General features: G+C 44.6%; 1 protein-coding gene across 2 annotated transcripts in view; it reads left to right on the top strand.

The window, feature by feature from the left end:
• The window catches only part of LOC121574034 (rho GTPase-activating protein 26), a 149,826-nt gene that overhangs the window by 79,095 nt on the left and 50,480 nt on the right, over positions 1–20,251 (top strand). For both annotated transcript variants that reach the window (XM_045222655.1, XM_045222654.1), the window contains exons 10-17: positions 2,156–2,250; positions 3,199–3,277; positions 3,630–3,666; positions 4,107–4,172; positions 4,312–4,386; positions 4,921–5,005; positions 5,721–5,779; positions 19,320–19,425. In XM_045222655.1, the coding sequence (XP_045078590.1) occupies positions 2,156–2,250; positions 3,199–3,277; positions 3,630–3,666; positions 4,107–4,172; positions 4,312–4,386; positions 4,921–5,005; positions 5,721–5,779; positions 19,320–19,425 (602 nt within the window). The remainder of the gene's footprint in view (positions 1–2,155; positions 2,251–3,198; positions 3,278–3,629; positions 3,667–4,106; positions 4,173–4,311; positions 4,387–4,920; positions 5,006–5,720; positions 5,780–19,319; positions 19,426–20,251) is intronic.

The raw sequence follows: 20,251 nt of genomic DNA, 5'->3' as shown, positions 1-20,251 counted from the left end.
GAATGCTGAGTTGCATCCAAAGAACACCATACCTACTGTGAAGCATGGGGTTGGAAACATCATGCTTTGGGGCTGTTTTTCTGCAAAGGGACCAGGACGACTGATCTGTGTAAAGGAAAGAATGAATGGGGCCATGTATCGTGAGATTTTGAGTGAAACCCTCCTTCCATCAGCAAGGGCATTGAAGATGAAACGTGGCTGGGTCTTTCAGCATGACAATGATCCCAAACACACCGCCCGGGCAACGAAGGAGTGGCTTCGTAAGAAGCATTTCAAGGTCCTGGAGTGGCCTAGCCAGTCTCCAGATCTCAACCCCATAGAAAATCTTTGGAGGGAGTTGAAAGTCTGTGTTGCCCAGCGACAGCCCCAAAACATCACTGCTCTAGAGGAGATCTGCATGGAGGAATGGGCCAAAATACCAGCAACGGTGTGTGAAAACCTTGTGAAGACTTACAGAAAACGTTTGACCTGTGTCATTGCCAACAAACGGTATATAACAAAGTATTGAGAAACTTTTGTTATTGACCAAATACTTATTTTCCACCATCATATGCCAATAAATTCATAAAAAATCCTACAATGTGATTTTCTGGATTTTTTTTTCTCATTTTGTCTGTCATAGTTGACGTGTACCTATGATGAAAATTACAGGCCTCTCTCATCTTTTTAAGTGGGAGAACTTGCACAATTGGTGGCTGACTAAATACTTTTTTCCCCCACTGTATGTCATGCAATAAAATGCAAATTAATTACTTAAAAATCATACAATGTGATTTTCCGTCTCTCACAGTTGAAGTGTACCTATGATAAAAATTACAGACCTCTACATGCTTTGTAAGTAGGAAAACCTGCAAAATCGGCAGTGTATCAAATACTTGTTCTCCCCACTGTATACTGAACAAAAATATAAATGCAACATGCAACAATTTCAAAGATTTTACTGAGTTAAAGTTCATATAAAGAAATCAGTCAATTGAAATAAATAAATTAGGCCCTAATCTATGGATTTCACATGAATGGAAATACAGATATGCATATTTTGGTCACAGATACCTTAAAAAAATGGGCCTCACAATGGGCCTCAGGATCTCGTCACTGTACAGTATCTCTGTGCATTCAAACTGCCATCGATAAAGTGACAAAACTGCACAATTTAGAGTGACCTTTTATTGTTCCCAGCACAAGGTGCACCTCTGTAATGATCATGCTGTTTAATCAGCTTCTTGATATGCCACAACTGTCAGGTGGATCTTGGCAAAGGAGAAATGCTCACTAACAGGGATGTAAGCATTTGTGTCAACATTTGAGAGAAATAAGCTTTTTGTGCATATGGAACATTTCTGGGATCTTTTATTTCAGCTCATTAAACATGGGACCAACACTTTATATTTTTGTTCAGTGTATATTTAAAAATGCATCTGAAAGAGTGATTCCAGGTAGGCACATCTGGCCCTGACACCTCAGGATTTTCACTGTCACTGGGCAAGGACAAACACTCAGTGGAAGTATATCTCTCCTCTCATCCTCTCACACTGATTGAAGTGTACTGTGGTGAAAAAGATGTCAGAAAGAGGGAGATGAAGGGAGAGAAGTGATGGAGGGAGAGCAGAGGAGTAAAGTAGAAAGGGCAGAAAAGGATAATGGACATGAGAGGAGGGAGGTATCATTCAGGAACACATCAGAGTCGTGGCTTGATACTCCCGGTCTCAGGATTGCTGCGATTGCTGCCAGGATTCTCTGTGCAAACAGTGGTGACACTTCAGTTGCTAATGCACTCCCTTTGAAGGAGCGAGGAGGTGGGGAGGAGAGGGAATGACAGGGAGGTGGGGAGGAGAGGGAATGACAGGGAGGTGGGGAGGAGATGGAATGACAGGGAGGTGGGGAGGAGATGGAATGACAGGGAGGTGGGGAGGAGAGGGAATGTGAAATGGTTGCACTGAAATAAACTACATCAAAGCTTCCCATCTGTCTTTTCCTAGATCCTTTGAGTTCATCCATCCTAGTCCTTGTCCACAATTCACTATGAGAATCAAAGACATGTATCTTAAAATGACTTGGTTCCATACACTTTGCGAAAGCCACTTCACATTGATTGAACTTGAATGTAATAAATGTCTCTTCTTAAAGATTGATTCAGCTTTCCGCTGTCTTTCAGGGGGAGGAGGAGAGCTTCACTCTGAAGTCCTGCACAAGGCGGAAGACGGACTCTATAGAGAAGAGGTTCTGTTTCGACGTGGAGGCTGTAGACAGGTGAGTCAATGCTGCTGGCTAATAGCTTGTTACCCATTACAACCACGTGGTGGTGCTCACGAGTCATGCTGGGCTGAGGCTGTGGCTGACTGACTGTGGGTCGGAGCTCGACACAGAGGATCTTAATAGGGATTGGCAAGCGGTGGATGTTCGATGACAAACACTAAGTGAGATATCTGCCAGCTCTCCAGCCCAGTCGTAGAAGAGTGTTCTCTGACTGCATATAGAGCAGCAGAGCCAGTGAATCCCTAACATTAGCTCAACTGTGGCCACTTCAGCCACAGATCTCCCTCCTCCTCCTACATTGGCCCATTCCTTCACTCAACCCTCGTAATTTATTCATGGTGTTTGTTTGTCCTCTGCCCAGAGTGTTTGAGTGTGTGTATGTGCGTGTGTTTGTGTGTTCGCTAGATACAGTGCACTGTTGTTGTTAGCAGCATGAAAGTAAAAGCTGGCCGCAACATGCTTTAGCACGCAAAGGCATCGCAAAGACATAACTTGAGGGTGAGTGTTAGTGAGAGTGTGCGTTATGGTGTCTGTGTGTGCGCGTGCGTATGTGTGTGTGTTTGTGTGTAGGCAGATGTGTGTGTGTGTGTGTGTGTATATCAGTGTGTGTGTGTGGTTTTGATGGAGGACTGTGTTGACAGCTGAAGGTGAGCCTGCTTCCAGGTCCAGGTGAAATATGGTAAAGCTGGCCAGAGATGAGCGTAGCTTAATTTGAGTTTTGGATAGAGCCAGGGTGGATTGATAGAGGTCTCAGTCTGTGTTGGGATGGTTGTGGTGGGAGCAGCAGATTGACTTGATGGGGATGATGTTTTATGATGTCAAAGGATCCAAAGAGGGTGGAAAACCCCCTTATGTGGCAGTGATTTTCTTCTGTCAATCACTGCTACATGGTATGTTGCATTTGAAGAAAGACTGATCTTTGTGCGTGTGTGTGTGTTGCAGGTCAGGCGTGATCACCATGCAGGCTCTATCGGAGGAAGACCGCAGGCTGTGGATGGAAGCTATGGATGGGAGAGAACCGGTACGTTGCCAGGGTTACACACTCATCCTGTGCGTGTGTGTGCGTAACTGTGTGTGTGTACTCATATGCGTATAGCCCACCACAGGGATTCCAGGCATAGCTGACTAAGTAATCTTCAACTCCTTTAGGAAGCCACTTCAGTCAGTAGCAACTTCCATTGATGTCAATGTACCATACTACTCACCAGGCAGGCAGTGTACAATACTGTTTATTACAGCATAGTGTACATGGGCTTATGTAAGTACAGCTTGTGTTCAGTTCACAGATAGGTGTTTGTGGCTGGTGGTGGTGGTTGATGGCAGTAACGCTAAGCTGTGTAACCGTGGTAACTGGGTGTCTCTGTTCCTTCCAGGTCTATAACTTAAACAGAGACAGCCAGAGCGAAAGCAGTAAGTGACACATTGGTATTAATTTTCTTTACATTTACATTTTAGTCATTTAGCAGACGCTCTTATCCAGAGCGACTTATAGGAGCAATTAGGGTTAAGTGCCTTGCTTAAGGGTACATCGACAGATTTTTCACCTAGTCGGCTCGGGGATTAGAACCAGCGACCTTTCGGTTACTGGCACAACACTCTTACCCACAAAGCTACCTGCCACCCCTTTACTCTACCATCTGTCCATATGAATGCACACTGATAATTGATGGGATTCATTCACTTCTCTACCTCTGTTTCTCCCTCTATTTTTCTCTCTACCTATCTCTCTTCCTCCCACTCTTTCTCTCTTTACCTTTCTCGTGCTCATCCTCTCCCTCTCCCACTGTCCATCACTACCTCTCTCCCTCCCCTCCCCCTCCCCTCTCTCGCCATCTCTCTCCATCTCTCAGTGGCCCAGCTGGATGTGGTTGGCTTCAACGTTGTGAAGAAGTTCATCTATGCTGTGGAGACCAGAGGTAATGAACTAAGGCTTGGCTGCTTACAGGCTTCACAGCTCTCTAATACTACTGTATTGTGAATCTGGTGTCACTGGTCACTCTTACAGGTCCTATCAAATCTTTATAGAGCTCTGTGCTGTTCCGTTCTGTCCCACAGGCATTGATGAGCAGGGCCTGTACAGGATTGTTGGAGTAAACTCCAGGGTGCAGAAACTCCTGGGTCTCGCCATGGGTAAGACAGAGAGATAATGGAGCAGAGAAAGAGAGAGAGAGAGATTGAGAGATTGAGAGTCCTTGCCGCATAAACAAATCCAAACAGGTATATATTTCGGGACAAGATTGAATCGAACTTATTTAACATTTATGCAGTAGTTTGTTTGCACAACCTCCACCCACGCACACACACACCTGTCTTATTCTGATAGCGGGAATGTACTGCTCCTACTGTTAGGGGAGTCTATACTGTAGTAGAAAACAGCAGAAAACCATCCTGTGGATTTATGTGAATAGCTATGGGGAATAGGCAATTTATGCAACTGCATAAATAATGCAAAACAAGTTAAATTACTGTAGATATACTGTAGCTCTGAGACTGACAGACAGAGAGATATGGGAGGAGGAGACCATAGAACTGGTAGAGGACAGGATGAGAGAATATACTGAGAAGTGGAAAATAGAATACCATAGATAGGTTCAATGACAAACTTCTGAAATCACAAAGCTCCTCAAATGACAGATGATGACATCTATCCTCTCCATCTGACAGATCCCAAAACCTGTGCTGACGTGGAGCTGGACAGTACAGAATGGGAGATCAAGACCATCACCAGTGCAATCAAGTACTACCTCAGGTACAGTACTGTGAATCCATTGCCCAGGTCCAGTCATGGAAATGACTAAAGGTAGTAAAGAAACACAGGCTCTCTATGAGTACTGCCGTCAGTGTGTACAATAACGCTGCACTGAGTGAGAGGGAACTGAGAGCATGTGGTTGTCCAGTATGGCCCTGGCCTTCTGAGTGGAGCTAGAGGCAGTGTCTAGCTGTGCTCCCTCACCTGAAAGATCTGCGGGCCTATTGATCCAGCCCTCCTTCCACAACCACCCAGGGCCCATTGATCTCTATGGGAGCCATTAAACTGACCCCCACCAGGCCCCTGGCCTGAACACTACAGGATACAGAGCCATAGGGCTCGCTCAGGCAGGGAGAGGAAAGAGGTATGGGGAGAGAGGGGAAAGGGGGATGGGGAGAGGTGTGGGGGAGCGGAGAGGGGCAAGAAGAAAAGGGCAGAGGGGAGGCGAGTGTAAAGGGGAGAGGAGAATTGGAGGGCAGAGGAAAAGGATCGAGGACCATGGGAGAGAGCAGAGGGGGTAGTATAAAGAAGAGGAGATGAGAGAGAAGGAGGGGGTAGAGGGCTAGGACTGGGGAGACCCACACACAGAAACAGCCCCGTTTTCTGCCTGCCTAATGGAGAGGAAAATCAGCCTGATGGGTGGAGGGCCACGACTCTCTGCCTACCTGCCGCTGTGCCCATTGACTCATTGACTCTCTGTGTCTTCTCTCCTCAGAATGCTGCCCGCGCCCCTTATGACTTATCAGTATCAAAGGAGCTTCATCAAGGCAGCCAGTGAGTATTTTCTCAGTTGTCTTTTCTCTCTCTCTCGCTCTCTCAATTCAATTCAATTCAATTCAATTTTAATTTAAGGGCTTTATTGGCATGGGAAACGTGTGTTAACATTGCCAAAGCAAGTGAAGTAGATAGTAAACAAAAGTGAAATAAACAATAAATATTAACAGTAAACATTACACTCAGAAGTTCCAGAAGAATAAAGACATTTCAAATGTCATATTATGTATATATACAGTGTTGTAACAATGTGCAAATAGTTAAAGTACAAATGGGAAAATAAATAAACATAAATATGGGTTGTATTTACAATGGTGTTTGTTCTTCACTGGTTGCCCTTTTCTTGTGGCAACAGGTCACAAATATTGCAGCTGTGATGGCACACTGTGGTTTTTCACCCAGTAGATAAGGGAGTTTATCAAAATTGGGTTTGTTTTCGAATTCTTTGTGGATCGCTGTAATCTGAGGGAAATATGTGTCTCTAATATGGTCATACATTTGGCAGGAGGTTAGGAAGTGCAGCTCAGTTTCCACCTCATTTTGTGGGCAGTGTGCACATAGCCTGTCTTCTCTTGAGAGCCAGGTCTGCCTATGGCGGCCTTTCTCAATAGCAAGGCTATGCTCACTGAGTCTGTACATAGTCAAAGCTTTCCTTAAGTTTGGGTCAGTCACAGTGGTCAGGTATTCTGCCACTGTGTACTCTCTGTTTAGGGCCAAATAGCATTCTAGTTTGCTCCGTTTTTTTGTTTGTTCTTTCCAATGTGTCAAGTAATTCTCTTTTAGTTTTCTCATGATTTGGTTGGGTCTAATTGTGTTGTTGTTGTTGTTGTTGTCCTGGGGCTGTGTGGGGTCTGTTTGTGTTTGTGAACAGAGCCCCAGGACCAGCTTACTTAGGGGACTCTTCTCCAAGTTCATCTCTCTATTGGTGATGGCTTTGTTATGGAAGGTTTGGGAATCGCTTCCTTTTAAGTGGTTATAGAATTTAACGGCTCTTTTCTGGATTTGGATAATTAGCGGGTATTGGCCTAATTCTGCTCTGCATGCATTATTTGGTGTTTTACGTTGTACACGGAGGATGTTTTTGCAGAATTCTGCATGCAGAGTCTCAATTTGGTGTTTGTCCCATTTTGGGAATTCTTGGTTGGTGAGCGGACCCCAGACCTCACAACCATAAAGGGCAATGGGTTCTATAACTGATTCAAGTATTTTTAGCCAGATCCTAATTGGTATGTCAAATGTTATGTTCCTTTTGATGGCATAGAAGGCCCTTCTTGCCTTGTCTCTCAGATCGTTCACAGCTTTGTGGAAGTTACCTGTGGCGCTGATGTTTAGGCCGAGGTATGTATAGTTTTTTGTGTGCTCTAGGGCAACGGTGTCTAGATGGAATTTGTATTTGTGGTCCTGGCAACTGGACCTTTTTTGGAACACCATTATTTTTGTCTTCCTGAGATTTACTGTCAGGGCCCAGGTCTGACAGAATCTGTGCAGAAGATCTAGGTGCTGCTGTAGGCCCTCCTTGGTTGGTGGGCCTACCAACCAAGGAGGGCCTACAGCAGCACCTAGATCTTCTGCACAGATTCTGTCAGACCTGGGCCCTGACAGTAAATCTCAGGAAGACAAAAATAATGGTGTTCCAAAAAAGGTCCAGTTGCCAGGACCACAAATACAAATTCCATCTAGACACCGTTGCAAACAGAAGACATCAGCAAACAGAAGACATTTGACTTCAGATTCTAGTAGGGTGAGGCCGGGTGCTGCAGACTGTTCTAGTGCCCTCGCAAATTCGTTGATATATATGTTGAAGAGGGTGGGGCTTAAACTGCATCCCTGTCTCACCCCACGGCCCTGTGGAAAGAAATGTGTGTGTTTTTTGCCAATTTTAACCGCACACTTGTTGTTTGTGTACATGGATTTTATAATGTCGTATGTTTTTCCCCCAACCCCACTTTCCATCAATTTGTATAGCAGACCCTCATGCCAAATTGAGTCAAAAGCTTTTTTGAAATCAACAAAGCATGAGAAGACTTTGCCTTTGTTTTGTTTGGTTTGTTTGTCAATTAGGGTGTGCAGGGTGAATACGTGGTCTGTCGTACGGTAATTTGGTAAAAAGCCAATTTGACATTTGCTCAGTACATTGTTTTCACTGAGGAAATGAACTAGTCTGCTGTTAATGATAATGCAGAGGATTTTCCCAAGGTTGCTGTTGACGCATATCCCACTGTAGTTATTGGGGTCAAATTTGTCTCCACTTTTGTGGATTGGGGTGATCAGTCCTTGGTTCCAAATATTGGGGAAGATGCCAGAGCTAAGGATGATGTTAAAGAGTTTAAGTATAGCTAATTGAAATTTGTGGTCTGTATATTTTATCATTTCATTGAGGATACCATCAACACCACAGGACTTTTTGGGTTGGAGGGTTTGTATTTTGTCCTGTAGTTCATTCAATGTAATTGGAGAATCCAGTGGGTTCTGGTAGTCTTTAATAGTTGATTCTAAGATTTGCATTTGATCATGTATATTTTTTTGCTGTTTGTTCTCTGTTACAGGTCCAAAAAGATTGGAGAAGTGGTTTACCCATACATCTCCGTTTTGGATAGATAGCTCTTCGTGTTGTTGTTTGTTTAGTATTTTCCAATTTTCCCAGAAGTGGTTAGAGTCTATGGATTCTTCAATTACATTGAGCTGATTTCTGACATGCTGTTCCTTCTTTTTCCGTAGTATATTTCTGTATTGTTTTAGTGATTCACCATAGTGAAGGCGTAGGCTCAGGTTTTCTGGGTCTCTATGTTTTTGGTTGGATAGGTTTCTCAATTTCTTTCTTAGGTTTTTGCATTCTTCATCAAACCATTTATCACTGTTGTTACTTTTCTTTGGTTTTCTGTTAGATATTTTTAGATTTGATAGGGAAGCTGAGAGGTCAAATATACTGTTTAGGTTTTCTACTGCCAAGTTTACACCTTCACTATTACAGTGGAACGTTTTGTTCAGGAAGTTGTCTAGAATGGATTGAATTTGTTGTTGCCTAATAGTTTTTTGGTAGGTTTCAACACTACTTTCCTTCCATCTATAGCATTTCTTAATATTATTCAGTTCCTTTGGCTTTGATGCCTCATGATTGAGTATTGCTCTGTTCAAGTAGACTGTGATTTTGCTGTGGTCTGATAGGGATGTCAGTGGTCTGACTGTGAACGCTCTGAGAGACTCTGGGTTGAGGTCAGTGATAAAGTAGTCTACAGTACTACTGCCAAGAGATGAGCTATAGGTGTACCTACCATAGGAGTCCCCTCGAAGCCTACCATTGACTATGTACATACCCAGTGTGCGACAGAGCTGCAGGAGTCGTGACCCATTTTTGTTGGTTATGTTGTCGTAGTTGTGCCTAGGGGGGCATATGGGGGGAGGGAATGCTGTCACCTCCAGGTAGGTGTTTGTCCCCCTGTGTGCTGAGGGTGTCAGGTTCTTGTCCAGTTCTGGCATTTAGGTCGCCACAGACTAGTACATGTCCCTGGGTCTGGAAATGATTGATTTCCCCCTCCAGGATGGAGAAGCTGTCTTCATTAAAGTATGGGGATTCTAGTGGGGGGATATAGGTAGCACACAGGAGGACAGTTTTCTCTGTTGAGATAATTTCCTTTTGAATTTCTAACCAAATGTAAAATGTTCCTGTTTTGATTAATTGAATAGAGTGAGTTAGGTCTGCTCTATACCAAATTAGCATACCCCCTGAGTCCCTTCCCTGTTTCACACCTGGTAGTTTGGTGGATGGGACTACCAGCTCTCTGTAACCTAGAGGGCAACCAGTGGGTCCGTCTCCTCTATACCATGTTTCTTGTAGGATGACAATGTCTGTATTTCCGATTTCTTTGGTGAAGTCCAGATTCCTGCTCTTTAGGCCAAAGGCTGATGACCTCAGGCCTTGGATATTCCAGGATGAAATAGTGAAGGCTTTGCGTTCCATAAAGTGTCTAATGTTGTTGGTTGTGTGGTTTGGCCTCAGGCCAGTAATTGTGAGCAGAGCCTGCTGAGCATCTGGTACATGCCATTGGCTTGGGCTAGTGTAAGAGTGGGTGTTGGGCCTGTTTGCCTGCTCATGGCCTGGGCGTATGTGTGACTTTCATGTTGAGGCCCTCTTTGTGGGAGTGGGGGGCTTGGGGTGGGTAGGAGGGGCATAGGTCTGATCTGAGGGGGCCTAAATGGGGTGTGGGCATGGTTGACTTGGGGGGGAGTTAATTGGTGGGGGTGGGGGTGTAGATGAGGTTGATGGTGCTGTGGTCTGGATGTATGTCCTCTCTGCGGGGTCCTCTATGTGTAGGTCCTGGGGGGGGTCCCGCAGGTCTGGGAGAGTGTTTCGCTGGTCTGGGCGGGGTGTCTGTTGATCTGTTGCTCCTGTGTGAGGTGTTGGGTCTGCGGTTGAGGGCGATATCCTTTAGGGTCCGGGCGAAGGTGGGCACTGCTGCCTTGTATAGGTGGACCTGGTCATAAAGGCTGTTCACGTCCAGGGTGGAGTGGTGGGCCAGGTAGACATTTGGTTTTGATGCACAGTCACGGGAAATACTTGCGTTTACCCGCTGTATGGTAGCAGGGTGGAAGTATTTTCGTGGTAACAGGGTTGAGATAACCACTTGTGTGTTGGGGAAAGTAGAAGAAGCTTTTTCTATCACTCCCTTGAGTGCTGTGGCCACCCTTTCCTGCTGTGTTCTCAGGTCGTTTGTGCCTTTGTGTATTATTATGTGACTGGGTGATCCTAGTCGGTCCTCAGACAGAAGGTCTAGGGCGCCCTGGGTGTTTGGACACCAGAGTTTAGACACTGTGTGTTTTGGAAAAAGTTTATTTTCTTGTATGTATTTCCCGTTTGAGTCCATAAGGAGTACAATGTGTGGCTTGTGTATGTCCTCAGTGGGTGTGGGGGGGTCGTCATGAGGGCTATCAGGGTGTCTGACTGGGGGGTTGCTCAGTGGGGTTGGGATCCCCTGGGCTTGGGGTTCTTCATTTGTTTGTCTGCGTGTGATGTCGAGGCTATGGTCAGGGTCTAGGGTGTACTGTTCTGCTGCGGTGTCGAGACTTTGGCCAGGATCTGAGGTGGGCTGTTCTGCTGGCTTCTCTGCGGGGGTGGCCAGCTCTCTAATGGGTTGTTCTCTGTCACCCGTCATCGTTCTCACCTTCTCCTCCAGCACTCTGATCCTCTCCTCTAGTGCTCTGTTCTTCTCCTGCTCCTGCTCTTTCTCCTGTTGATGTTGTCTCACCACAGTCCAGAGTGCAGACATGTCTCTCTCTACCTCCAGCTCTCCAAGTCTAGTTAAGGGGGTGTTGTTGTGCTGGACTGTTGTCTGGGTCTGTGCTGACTGGAGTGTGTTCACCTGCTGTTCCAGCTCCACCTGCCTTACCTCCAGCTGGGTGAATTTATCCTTCATTTAAATGAGGGAGTAATACTCTGTGCTGGGAAGTTGACTTTCTGCTTGGGGTTGCACTGTGGGGTTATTTAATGAAGAGGTCTGGTCTGACCCGCTCGGGGAAGGGGTATCTCTCTCTCTCTCTCTTTCTTTCTTTCTTTCTTTCTTTCTTTCTTTCTTTCTTTCTTTGAATTTTATGGCCTGGTTTAGCTCCGTCGGGCAGTAGTGGGTCTGACCCGCTCGGGGAAGGGGTATCTCTCTCTTTCTTTCTTTCTTTCTTTCTTTCTTTCTTTCTTTCTTTCTTTCTTTCTTTCTTTCTTTCTTTCTTTCTTTCTTTCTTTCTTTCTTTCTTTCTTTCTTTCTTTCTTTCTTTCTTTCTTTCTTTGAATTTTATGGCCTGGTTTAGCTCCGGCGGGCAGTAGTGGGGTTGACGTGTGAAGGAGAAGCAGGACGTAAGGGTGTGTCCTTGGCAAGCCATAAAGGAAATGGCTTTACAGTGAGGGAGGATGGGGAATATAACCAACAACAACAAAAATATATATAGCCTATAACATACTTCCCCCTACCTTCTCCCTGTCCCTTATCGCTGAAAGGTCCCTACATTAGCCAGAGCTGCATTTTCCTATTTTGCACTCTCTCTTCTTCCCCTTCCCTCAACAGCCCATCTCTCTCCCTCTTTTCCTATCTCTCTCCCTCTGCCTCTCCCTCTCTCCCCCCATCCCTCTCTCCCCGGTTCATCTCTGCTGTGTCATTGGCTGCCGCCCACCCGCCTGCTCTGAGATGCCTGTTTCCTCCAGGCACTGCATGCGGGGTGACGTCAGGCCATTGTCCTGAGATGAACTCTGTTTTACAAGCACCTCTTTCTCCTCGCGAGCCACCCGCCCCTCTCCTCTCTGCTCCGGATTTGGGAGGGAAGGCTGTGTGCCACCAGGAACCTAGTCTGAGGCATGCACCAGCAGGAAAACACCTACCAGACACACACACACAACACACTCATACTCTTTCTCTCACACACAAACTCACTTAAATGACCACAGACACACACCACGCACGCACACACAGCCTTGTATAACTAACCTTCTGGGGACACACAATTCAGTCCCATTCAAAATCCTATTTAACCTAACCCCTAGACCTAACCCTAACCTTAACCTTAACCCGAAAACCTAACCTTAACCATAAAACGAACCGTAGCTCCTAACCCTAAACCTAATTCTAATCTTACCACTAATTCTAACCTTAACCCTAAACCCCCTAGAAATAGCATTTGACCTTGTGGGGACTAACAAAATGTCCCCAGTTGGTCACTTCTGGTCCCCACAAGTATAGTTAAACATGTCCACACACACACACACACACACAGGGAATCACCCTGCCTCCCAACCCAGTCTCTGAGTATTGCTCTCTTGCTTTCTTCTTAGACTTCATATACTTCATCTTAGATTCAGATAAGCTTTATTAGCATAAATGACAAGGCCACTGTTGCTAAAGTGATGTGAGATAATGACGTCAACAATAACAGTAAAAATATATATAATAGATATGGTGATTAGAGAAAGGGGAATACATACACTGAGTATACCAAACATTAGGAACACCTTCCTAATATAGAGTTGCACCACCTCCCCTTTTGCCCTCAGAACAGACTCAATTCGTCGGGACATGGACTCTACAATGTGTCGAAAGCATTCCACAGGGATGCTTGCCCATGTTGACTCCAATGCTTCCCACAGTTGTGTCAAGTTGGCTGGATATCCTTTGGGTAATGGACCATTCTTGATACACATGGGAAACTGTTGAGCGTGAAAAACCCAGCAGCGTTGCAGTTCTTGACACAAACCGGTGTGCCTGGCACCTACTACCATACCCCGTTTAAAGGCACTTAAATATTTTGTCTTGCCCATTCACCCACTGAATGGCACACATACATAATCCATGTCTCAATTGTCTCAAGGCTTGAAAATCATTATTTAACCTGTCTCCTCCCCTTCATCTACACTGATTGAACTGGATTTAACAAATCAAATCACATTTTATTGGTAGCATACATGTTTAGCAGATGTTATTGCAGGTGTAGCGAAATACTTGTGTTCCTAGCTCCAACAGTGCAGTAATATCTAACAATACATAACAATACACACAAATCTAAAAAGTAAAATAATGGAATTAAGAAATATAGAAATATTAGGATGAGCAATGTTGGAGTCCAGAGTATATACAGTGCATTCGGAAAGTATTCAGACCCCTTGACTTTTTCCAAATTTTGTTACGTTACAGCCTTATTCTAAAATTGATTAAATTGTATTTTTCCCCTCATCAAGCACCTTTGGCAGCGATTACAGCCTCTAGTCCTCTTAGGTGTCACGCTACAAACTTGACACACCTGTATTTGGGGAGTTTCTCCCATTCTTCTCTGCAGATCCTCTCAAGCTCTGTTGGGTTGGATGGGGATTGTCGCTGCACAGCTATTTTCAGGTCTCTCCAGAGATGTTAGATCGGATTCAAGTCGGGGCTCTGGCTGGGCCACTCAAGGACATTCAGAGACTTGTCCCGAAGCCACTCCTGCGTTGTCTTGGCAGTGCGCTTAGGGTCGTTGTCCTGTTGGAAGGTGAACCTTCGCCCCAGTCTGAGGTCCTGAGCGATCTGGAGCAGTTTTTCATTAAGATCTCTCTGTACTTTGCTCTGTTCATCTTTCCCTCGATCCTGACTAGTCTCCCAGTCCCTGCCACTGAAAAACATCCCCACAGCATGATGCTGCCACCACCATGCTTCACTGTAGAGATGGTGCCAGGTTTCCTCCAGACGTGATGCTTGGCATTCACGCCAATGAGTTCAATCTTGGTTTCATCAGACCAGAGAATCTTGCTTCTCATGGCCTGAAGTCCTTTAGGTGCCTTTTGGCAAACTCCAAGCGGGCTGTCATGTGCCTTTTACTGAGGTGTGACTTCTATCTGGCCACTCTACCATAAAGGCCTGATTGGTAGAGTGCTGCAGAGATGGTTGTCGTTCTGGAAGGTTCTCCCATCTCCACAGAGGAACTCTGGAGCTCTGTCAGAGTGACCATCGGGTTCTTGGTCACCTCCCTGATCAAGGCCTTTCTCCCCCTATTGCTCAGTTTGGCCGGGCGGCCAGCTCTAGGAAGAGTCTTGGTGGTTCCAAACTTCTTCCATTTAAGAATAATGGAGGCCACTGTGTTCTTTGGGACCTTCAATGCTGCAGAAATGTTTTGGCACCCTTCCCCAGATCTGTGCCTCGACACAATCCTGTCTCGGAGCTCTACGGACAATTCCTTCTGACATGCACTGTCAACTGTGTGACTTTATATAGACAGGTGTGTGCCTTTCCAAATCATGTCCAATCAATTGAATTTACCACAGGTGGCCTCCAATGAAGTTGTAAAAACATCTCAATGATGATCAATGGAAATAGGATGCACCTGATTTCAATTTCAAGTCTCATAGCGAAGGGTCTGAATACTTATGTAAATAAGGTATTTCTGTTTTTTATTTTTAATAAATTTGCAAATTTTCTAAAAACCTGTTTAAAAAAAAATAATATATATATATATATATATATATATATATATATATATATATATATATGATGGGATGTATAGACATTATAGACAGTATATGGATAGAATATGTATATGAATATATAGTATATCTGTAGATTATATAGGATAGAATAGTATATGTACAGCAATAGTTCAACAGGGTAGGCCTTGACTAGAATACAGTATACAGATATGAAGTACGTAAAACAGTATGTAAACCTTAATCAAAGTGACCAGTGTTCCATGTCTATGTACATAGGTCAGCAGCATCTAAGGTGCATGGTAGAGTAACCGGGTGGTAGCCGTCTAGAGACTGTGACTAAAGTTCAGGGCAGGGTACTGGGCGGAGTCCAGCTAGTGGTGACTATTTAATAGTCGAATGGCCTTGAGACAGAAGCTGTTTTTCAGTCTCTCGGTCGCAGCTTTGATGCACCTGTACTGACCTCGCCTTCTGGATGGTAGTGGGGTGAAAATAACCTACATTAAAAAAAAATAGTAACAATAATGTGATAATCTAAAAAGCATATATATATATATATATATATATATATATATATATATATATATATATATATATATAGGTGCAATGACATCATGCACTGTATACCTGTAACAACATTGAATAGGTACAATGAGATCATCTATGAAATGTGTCAGTAGTGGGTTAGGATAGTGTGGAGTAGAGTCTCTCTCTCTCTCTTTCTTATCCTCCGTCTTACCAGTGGCTTAAAGACGAGGTGCCTCCTGCCTCTGTCTTAATTCTCTGTTTCTCTAAACTGTATTTCAGTTACTGTGTCTTCATCATATCAAACGGCATGCTCCTGTTTAGATGCCCCTGCAGCCAAACCTCATACCTCACATATGTTTACCTGACCATCGGGGTGATACAGTAGTGCAGTGCTATGGTGAAGACAGGGGGAACTCCACACATAGCTCCTTACCTGGTCTAAAGCCCTGGCCACTAGGTGGTGCTCTGCCTGTGCTTTTGGACCAGCGTGAGTCTGTGTTTGGAGTGTCTGTGGCTCTGTTGAAAACACACAGCCTGTTTCCCAAATGGCTCCCTATTTCCTTTATATATAGGGCTCTAATCAAAAGTAGTGCACTTTAAAGGAAACAGGGAGCCATTTGGGAGGCACTTTCAGATATGGAGTGAATATAAAGAATGCGCTGTAAATGAATATTGAATGTGGATGTGGATGGCTTTTTTTCCCTCAAGTGTGGTGACCAAGACAGTAAAATAATTCACTTTGTTGGCATTGAAAGTCCCTCAGTTGCTCATTGCTACCGAGCACAGTGAAGATGGAGCTGTGGCTGTGGAGCCTTTAAAGTGCAGGCTGGGTCTGTGTGTTGCATATGCATGACCTGGCGGAGAGAGCATTTACCAGTGTGTTAGTGTGTTTGTTTGCATGTGTGCGCTCATACGTGTGTGTGTGCATGTGTACAGTGGCTTGATTTTTGGGGGGTTTGTATCATTTGATTTACACAACATGCCTACCACTTTGAAGATGCAAAATATTTTAAATTGTGAAACAAACAAGAAATAATTTTAAAAAACTTGAGCGTGCATAACTAGTCACCCCCCCAAAGTCAATACTTTGTAGAGCCACCTTTTGCAGCAATTACAGCTGCAAGTCTCTTGGGGTATGTCTCTATAAGCTTGGCACATCTAGCCACTGTGATTTTTGCCCATTCTTCAAGGCAAAACTGCTCCAGCTCCTTCAAGTTGGATGGGTTCTGCTGGTGTACAGCAATCTTTAAGTCATACCACAGATTCTCAATTTGATTGAGGTCTGGGCTTTGACTAGGCCATTCCAAGACATTTAAATGTTTCCCCTTAAACCACTCAAGTGTTGCTTTAGCAGTATGCTTAGGGTCATTGTCTTGCTGGAAGGTGAACCTCCGTCCCAGTCTCTAATCTCTGGAAGACTGAAACAGGTTTCCCTCAAGAATTTCCCTGTATTTAGCGCCATCCATAATTCCTTCAATTCTGACCCGTTTCCCAGTCCCTGCCGATGAAAAACATCCACACAGCATGATGCTGCCACCACCATGCTTCACTGTGGGGATGGTGTTCTCGGGGTGATGAGAGTTGTTGGGTTTGCACCAGACATAGCACTTTCCTTGATGGCCAAAAAGCAAAATGTTAGTCTCATCTGCCCAGAGTACCTTCTTCCATATGTTTGGGGAGTCTCCCACATGCCAAACATGTTTGCAAATTTTTTTCTTTAAGCAATGGCTTTTTTATAGTGGTCCTATGGACAGATACTCCAATCTCCGCTGTGGAGCTTTGCAGCTCCTTCAGGGTTATCTTTGGTGTCTTTGTTACCTCTCTGATTAATAACCTCCTTGCCTGGTCCGTGAATTTTGGTGGGCGGCCCTCTCTTGGCAGGTTTGTTGTGGTGCCATATTCTTTCAATTTTTTAATAATGGATTTAATGGTGCTCCGTGGGATGTTCAAAGTTTCGGATATTTTTTTATAACCCAACCCTGTACTTCTCCACAACTTTGTCCCTGACCTGTTTGGAGAGCTCCTTAGTCTTCATGGTGCCGCTTGCTTGGTGGTGCCCCTTGCTTAGTGGTGTTACAGACTCTGGGGCCTTTCAGAACAGGTGTATATATATTGAGATCATGTGACAGATCATGTGACACTTAGATTGCACACAGGTGGACTTTATTTAACTAATTATGTGACTTCTGAAGGTAATTGGTTGCACCAGATCTTATTTAGGGGCTTCATAGCAAAGGGGGTGAATACATATGCACGCACCACTTTTCTGTTATTAAATTTTTTGAATTTTATGAAACAAGTTATTTTTTTTCATTCCACTTCACCAATTTGGACTATTTTGTGTATGTTCATTACATGAAATCCAAATAGAAATCAATTTAAATTACAGGTTGTAATGCAACAAAATAGGAAAAACGCCAAGGGGGATGAATACATTTACATTTAAGTCATTTAGCAGACGCTCTTATCCAGAGCGACTAGGGTTAAGTGCCTTGCTCAAGGGCACATCGACAGGTTTTTCACCTAGTCGGCTCGGGGATTAGAACCAGCGTCCTTTCGGGTACTGGCACAACGGTCTTAACCACTAAGCTACCTTCCGCCTTTTGCAAGGTACTGTATTTGTGCGTACCACACTCCAAAAAGCAAGTCCTGCAGGCTATAGTTTTGTCTTATCTACATTATTGTCCAATCGTGTGGCCGAGTGCTGAAAGGAAAGACCTAGTGAAGCTGCAGCTGGCCCAGAACAGAGCGGCACGTCTTGCTCTTCATTGTAATCTGATATAAATACTATGCATTCCAGTCTCTCTTGGTTAAGAGTTCAGGAGAGACTGACTGCATCACTTCTTATTTTTATAAGAAACAGTAATGTGTTGAAAATCCCAAATTGTTTGCATAGTCAACTTACACACAGCTCTGACACACACTTACCCCACCAGACATGCCACCAGGGGTCTTTTCACAGTCCCCAAATCCAGAACAAATTCAAGAAAGCGTACAGTATTATATAGAGCCATTATTGCATGGAACTCCATTCCATCTCATATTGCTCAAATGAACATCAAACCTGGTTTAAAAACACAGTGAAAGCAACACCTCACGGGACAGCGCCTCTTCCCTATTTGACCTAGATAGTTTGTGTGTATGTATTGATATGTAGGCTACTTTTTGATATGTATGCTAGCTACTTTTGTAAAAAGGGCTGTTGTCTATTAATGTTCTGTATTATGTCAGGTTCATTGTTTTGTGTGGACCCCAGGAAGAGTAGCTGCTGCTTTTGCAACAGGTAATGGGGATCCTATTAAAAGACCAAAAAAATACCAAATACCCTCATAAAATGAGTGTGTGTACGCGCGCGGGCATGTGTGTATGTGAATGCACTGGGAGTGGATTGCGGTGGTGAGGTGACAGTGGGGGTATGATGTAGTGTCCCCCCTGTGCACGCTCTGTTACTGGCTCTGTGGTGACTGATGAGGGCCATCCATCAGCTGTCTGCTCCCCAAGGCCTGTCTGGCTGGAACCTGCCTGGCTGGACCACGCTGATTCAGAGCCCAGGAGACAGCACAGTGCACTGACCTGCAGACACACAGACCTGCCCAGAGACCGCACGGTGCATTGACCTGCAGACCTGGGTTCAAATGGCATTTTACTTATTTCAAATGTATCTGTGCTTCGAATTTCAGCTGCTCTTCATTGTGCTTGCCTGGCAGGTACAATGGAACCAATGGAATAGTACTAAACTCAGCAAAAAAAGAAACGTCCCTTTTTCAGGACCCTGTCTTTCAAAGATAATTCGTAAAAATCCAAATATCTTCACAGATCTTCATTGTAAAGGGTTTGAACACTGTTTCCCATGTGGAAGACAGGATTACCAGAGGCCAGTATCCTTACTAACCTCATTTCCACCTCCATCTCTCCCCCTCCCCTCCATCTCCCCCCCCTCCATCTCTTCTCTACCTCTCCCCTCCTCTATCTCTCTCCATCTCTCCCCCAATCTCTCACTCCATCTCTCTTCTACCTCTCCCCCTCCTCTCTCTATCTACATCTCTCCCCCTCCATCTCTTCCTATACCTCTCCCTCTCTCTGTAGAACTGGACAATCAGGAGGCAAGGATCACAGAGATCCACAGCATCATCCATCGGCTCCCAGAGAAAAACCGCCAGATGCTGGACCTGCTTACCAAACACTTGGCAAAGTAGGTTGAGTTTAGGCCCGGGGTCCACGGACCCTTTTACTGTGTTACAAATACCCCTGACCATACTGCGCTGATGACCATGACTACAACTGAGTCCGAAATGGCACCCTATTCCCTATACAGTGCACTACTTTTCAACAGAGCCCTATGGGGCCTGGTCAAAAGTTGTGCACTCAATAGGGATTAAGGGACCATTTGGGATGCAAATCCCCCACCTAGGCTGATGGCCATGACCACGCCTATAAGAGGAATGGCTTGGTAATGAACTCTGCACTGTACTGTTGACAGCAGTAAGCAGTAATGGCTCCTAGCTTTCCCCTGTGTTCCCCCTACTACACACCATCATCAACACACAGCATTAGTTTGGTCCCGGCCTCATTCTCTTCTTTTGGGTATTGTTGTCCAATTGAGGCAGTCCAATCTGTCTGTCTCTGAGGCAGTGGAGTCATCTGTCTGTCTCAGTGTTTCTCCAGCATTAGGATTATGTCAGGGTGACGGTAGGTTGCTGTCAGAGGCAGGCTGCAGAGCTAAAAGTCTTACTCTCTTTATTGTTGTCCAGCATGCTGAGATAGGATTATGGGTCATCCCTAACCGGTCTTCATGAGTTAGATTTCACTTGCATACACCATGTCTGTTTACATTACCAGTCAAAAGTTTGGACACACCTACTCATTGGGTGTTTCTTTATTTTTTTACTATTTTCTACATTGTAGAATAGTAGTGAAGACATCAAAACTATGAAATAACACATATGGAATAATGTAGTAACCAAAAAAGTGTTAAACAAATCAAAATATATTTTATATTTGCGATTCTTCGAATAGCC

Source organism: Coregonus clupeaformis, chromosome 9 (assembly GCF_020615455.1).
Source record: "Coregonus clupeaformis isolate EN_2021a chromosome 9, ASM2061545v1, whole genome shotgun sequence".
Lineage (NCBI taxonomy): Eukaryota > Metazoa > Chordata > Actinopteri > Salmoniformes > Salmonidae > Coregonus > Coregonus clupeaformis.
The sequence above is the reverse complement of the archived record's forward strand: the minus strand, read 5'-3'. Positions and strand labels throughout refer to the sequence as shown.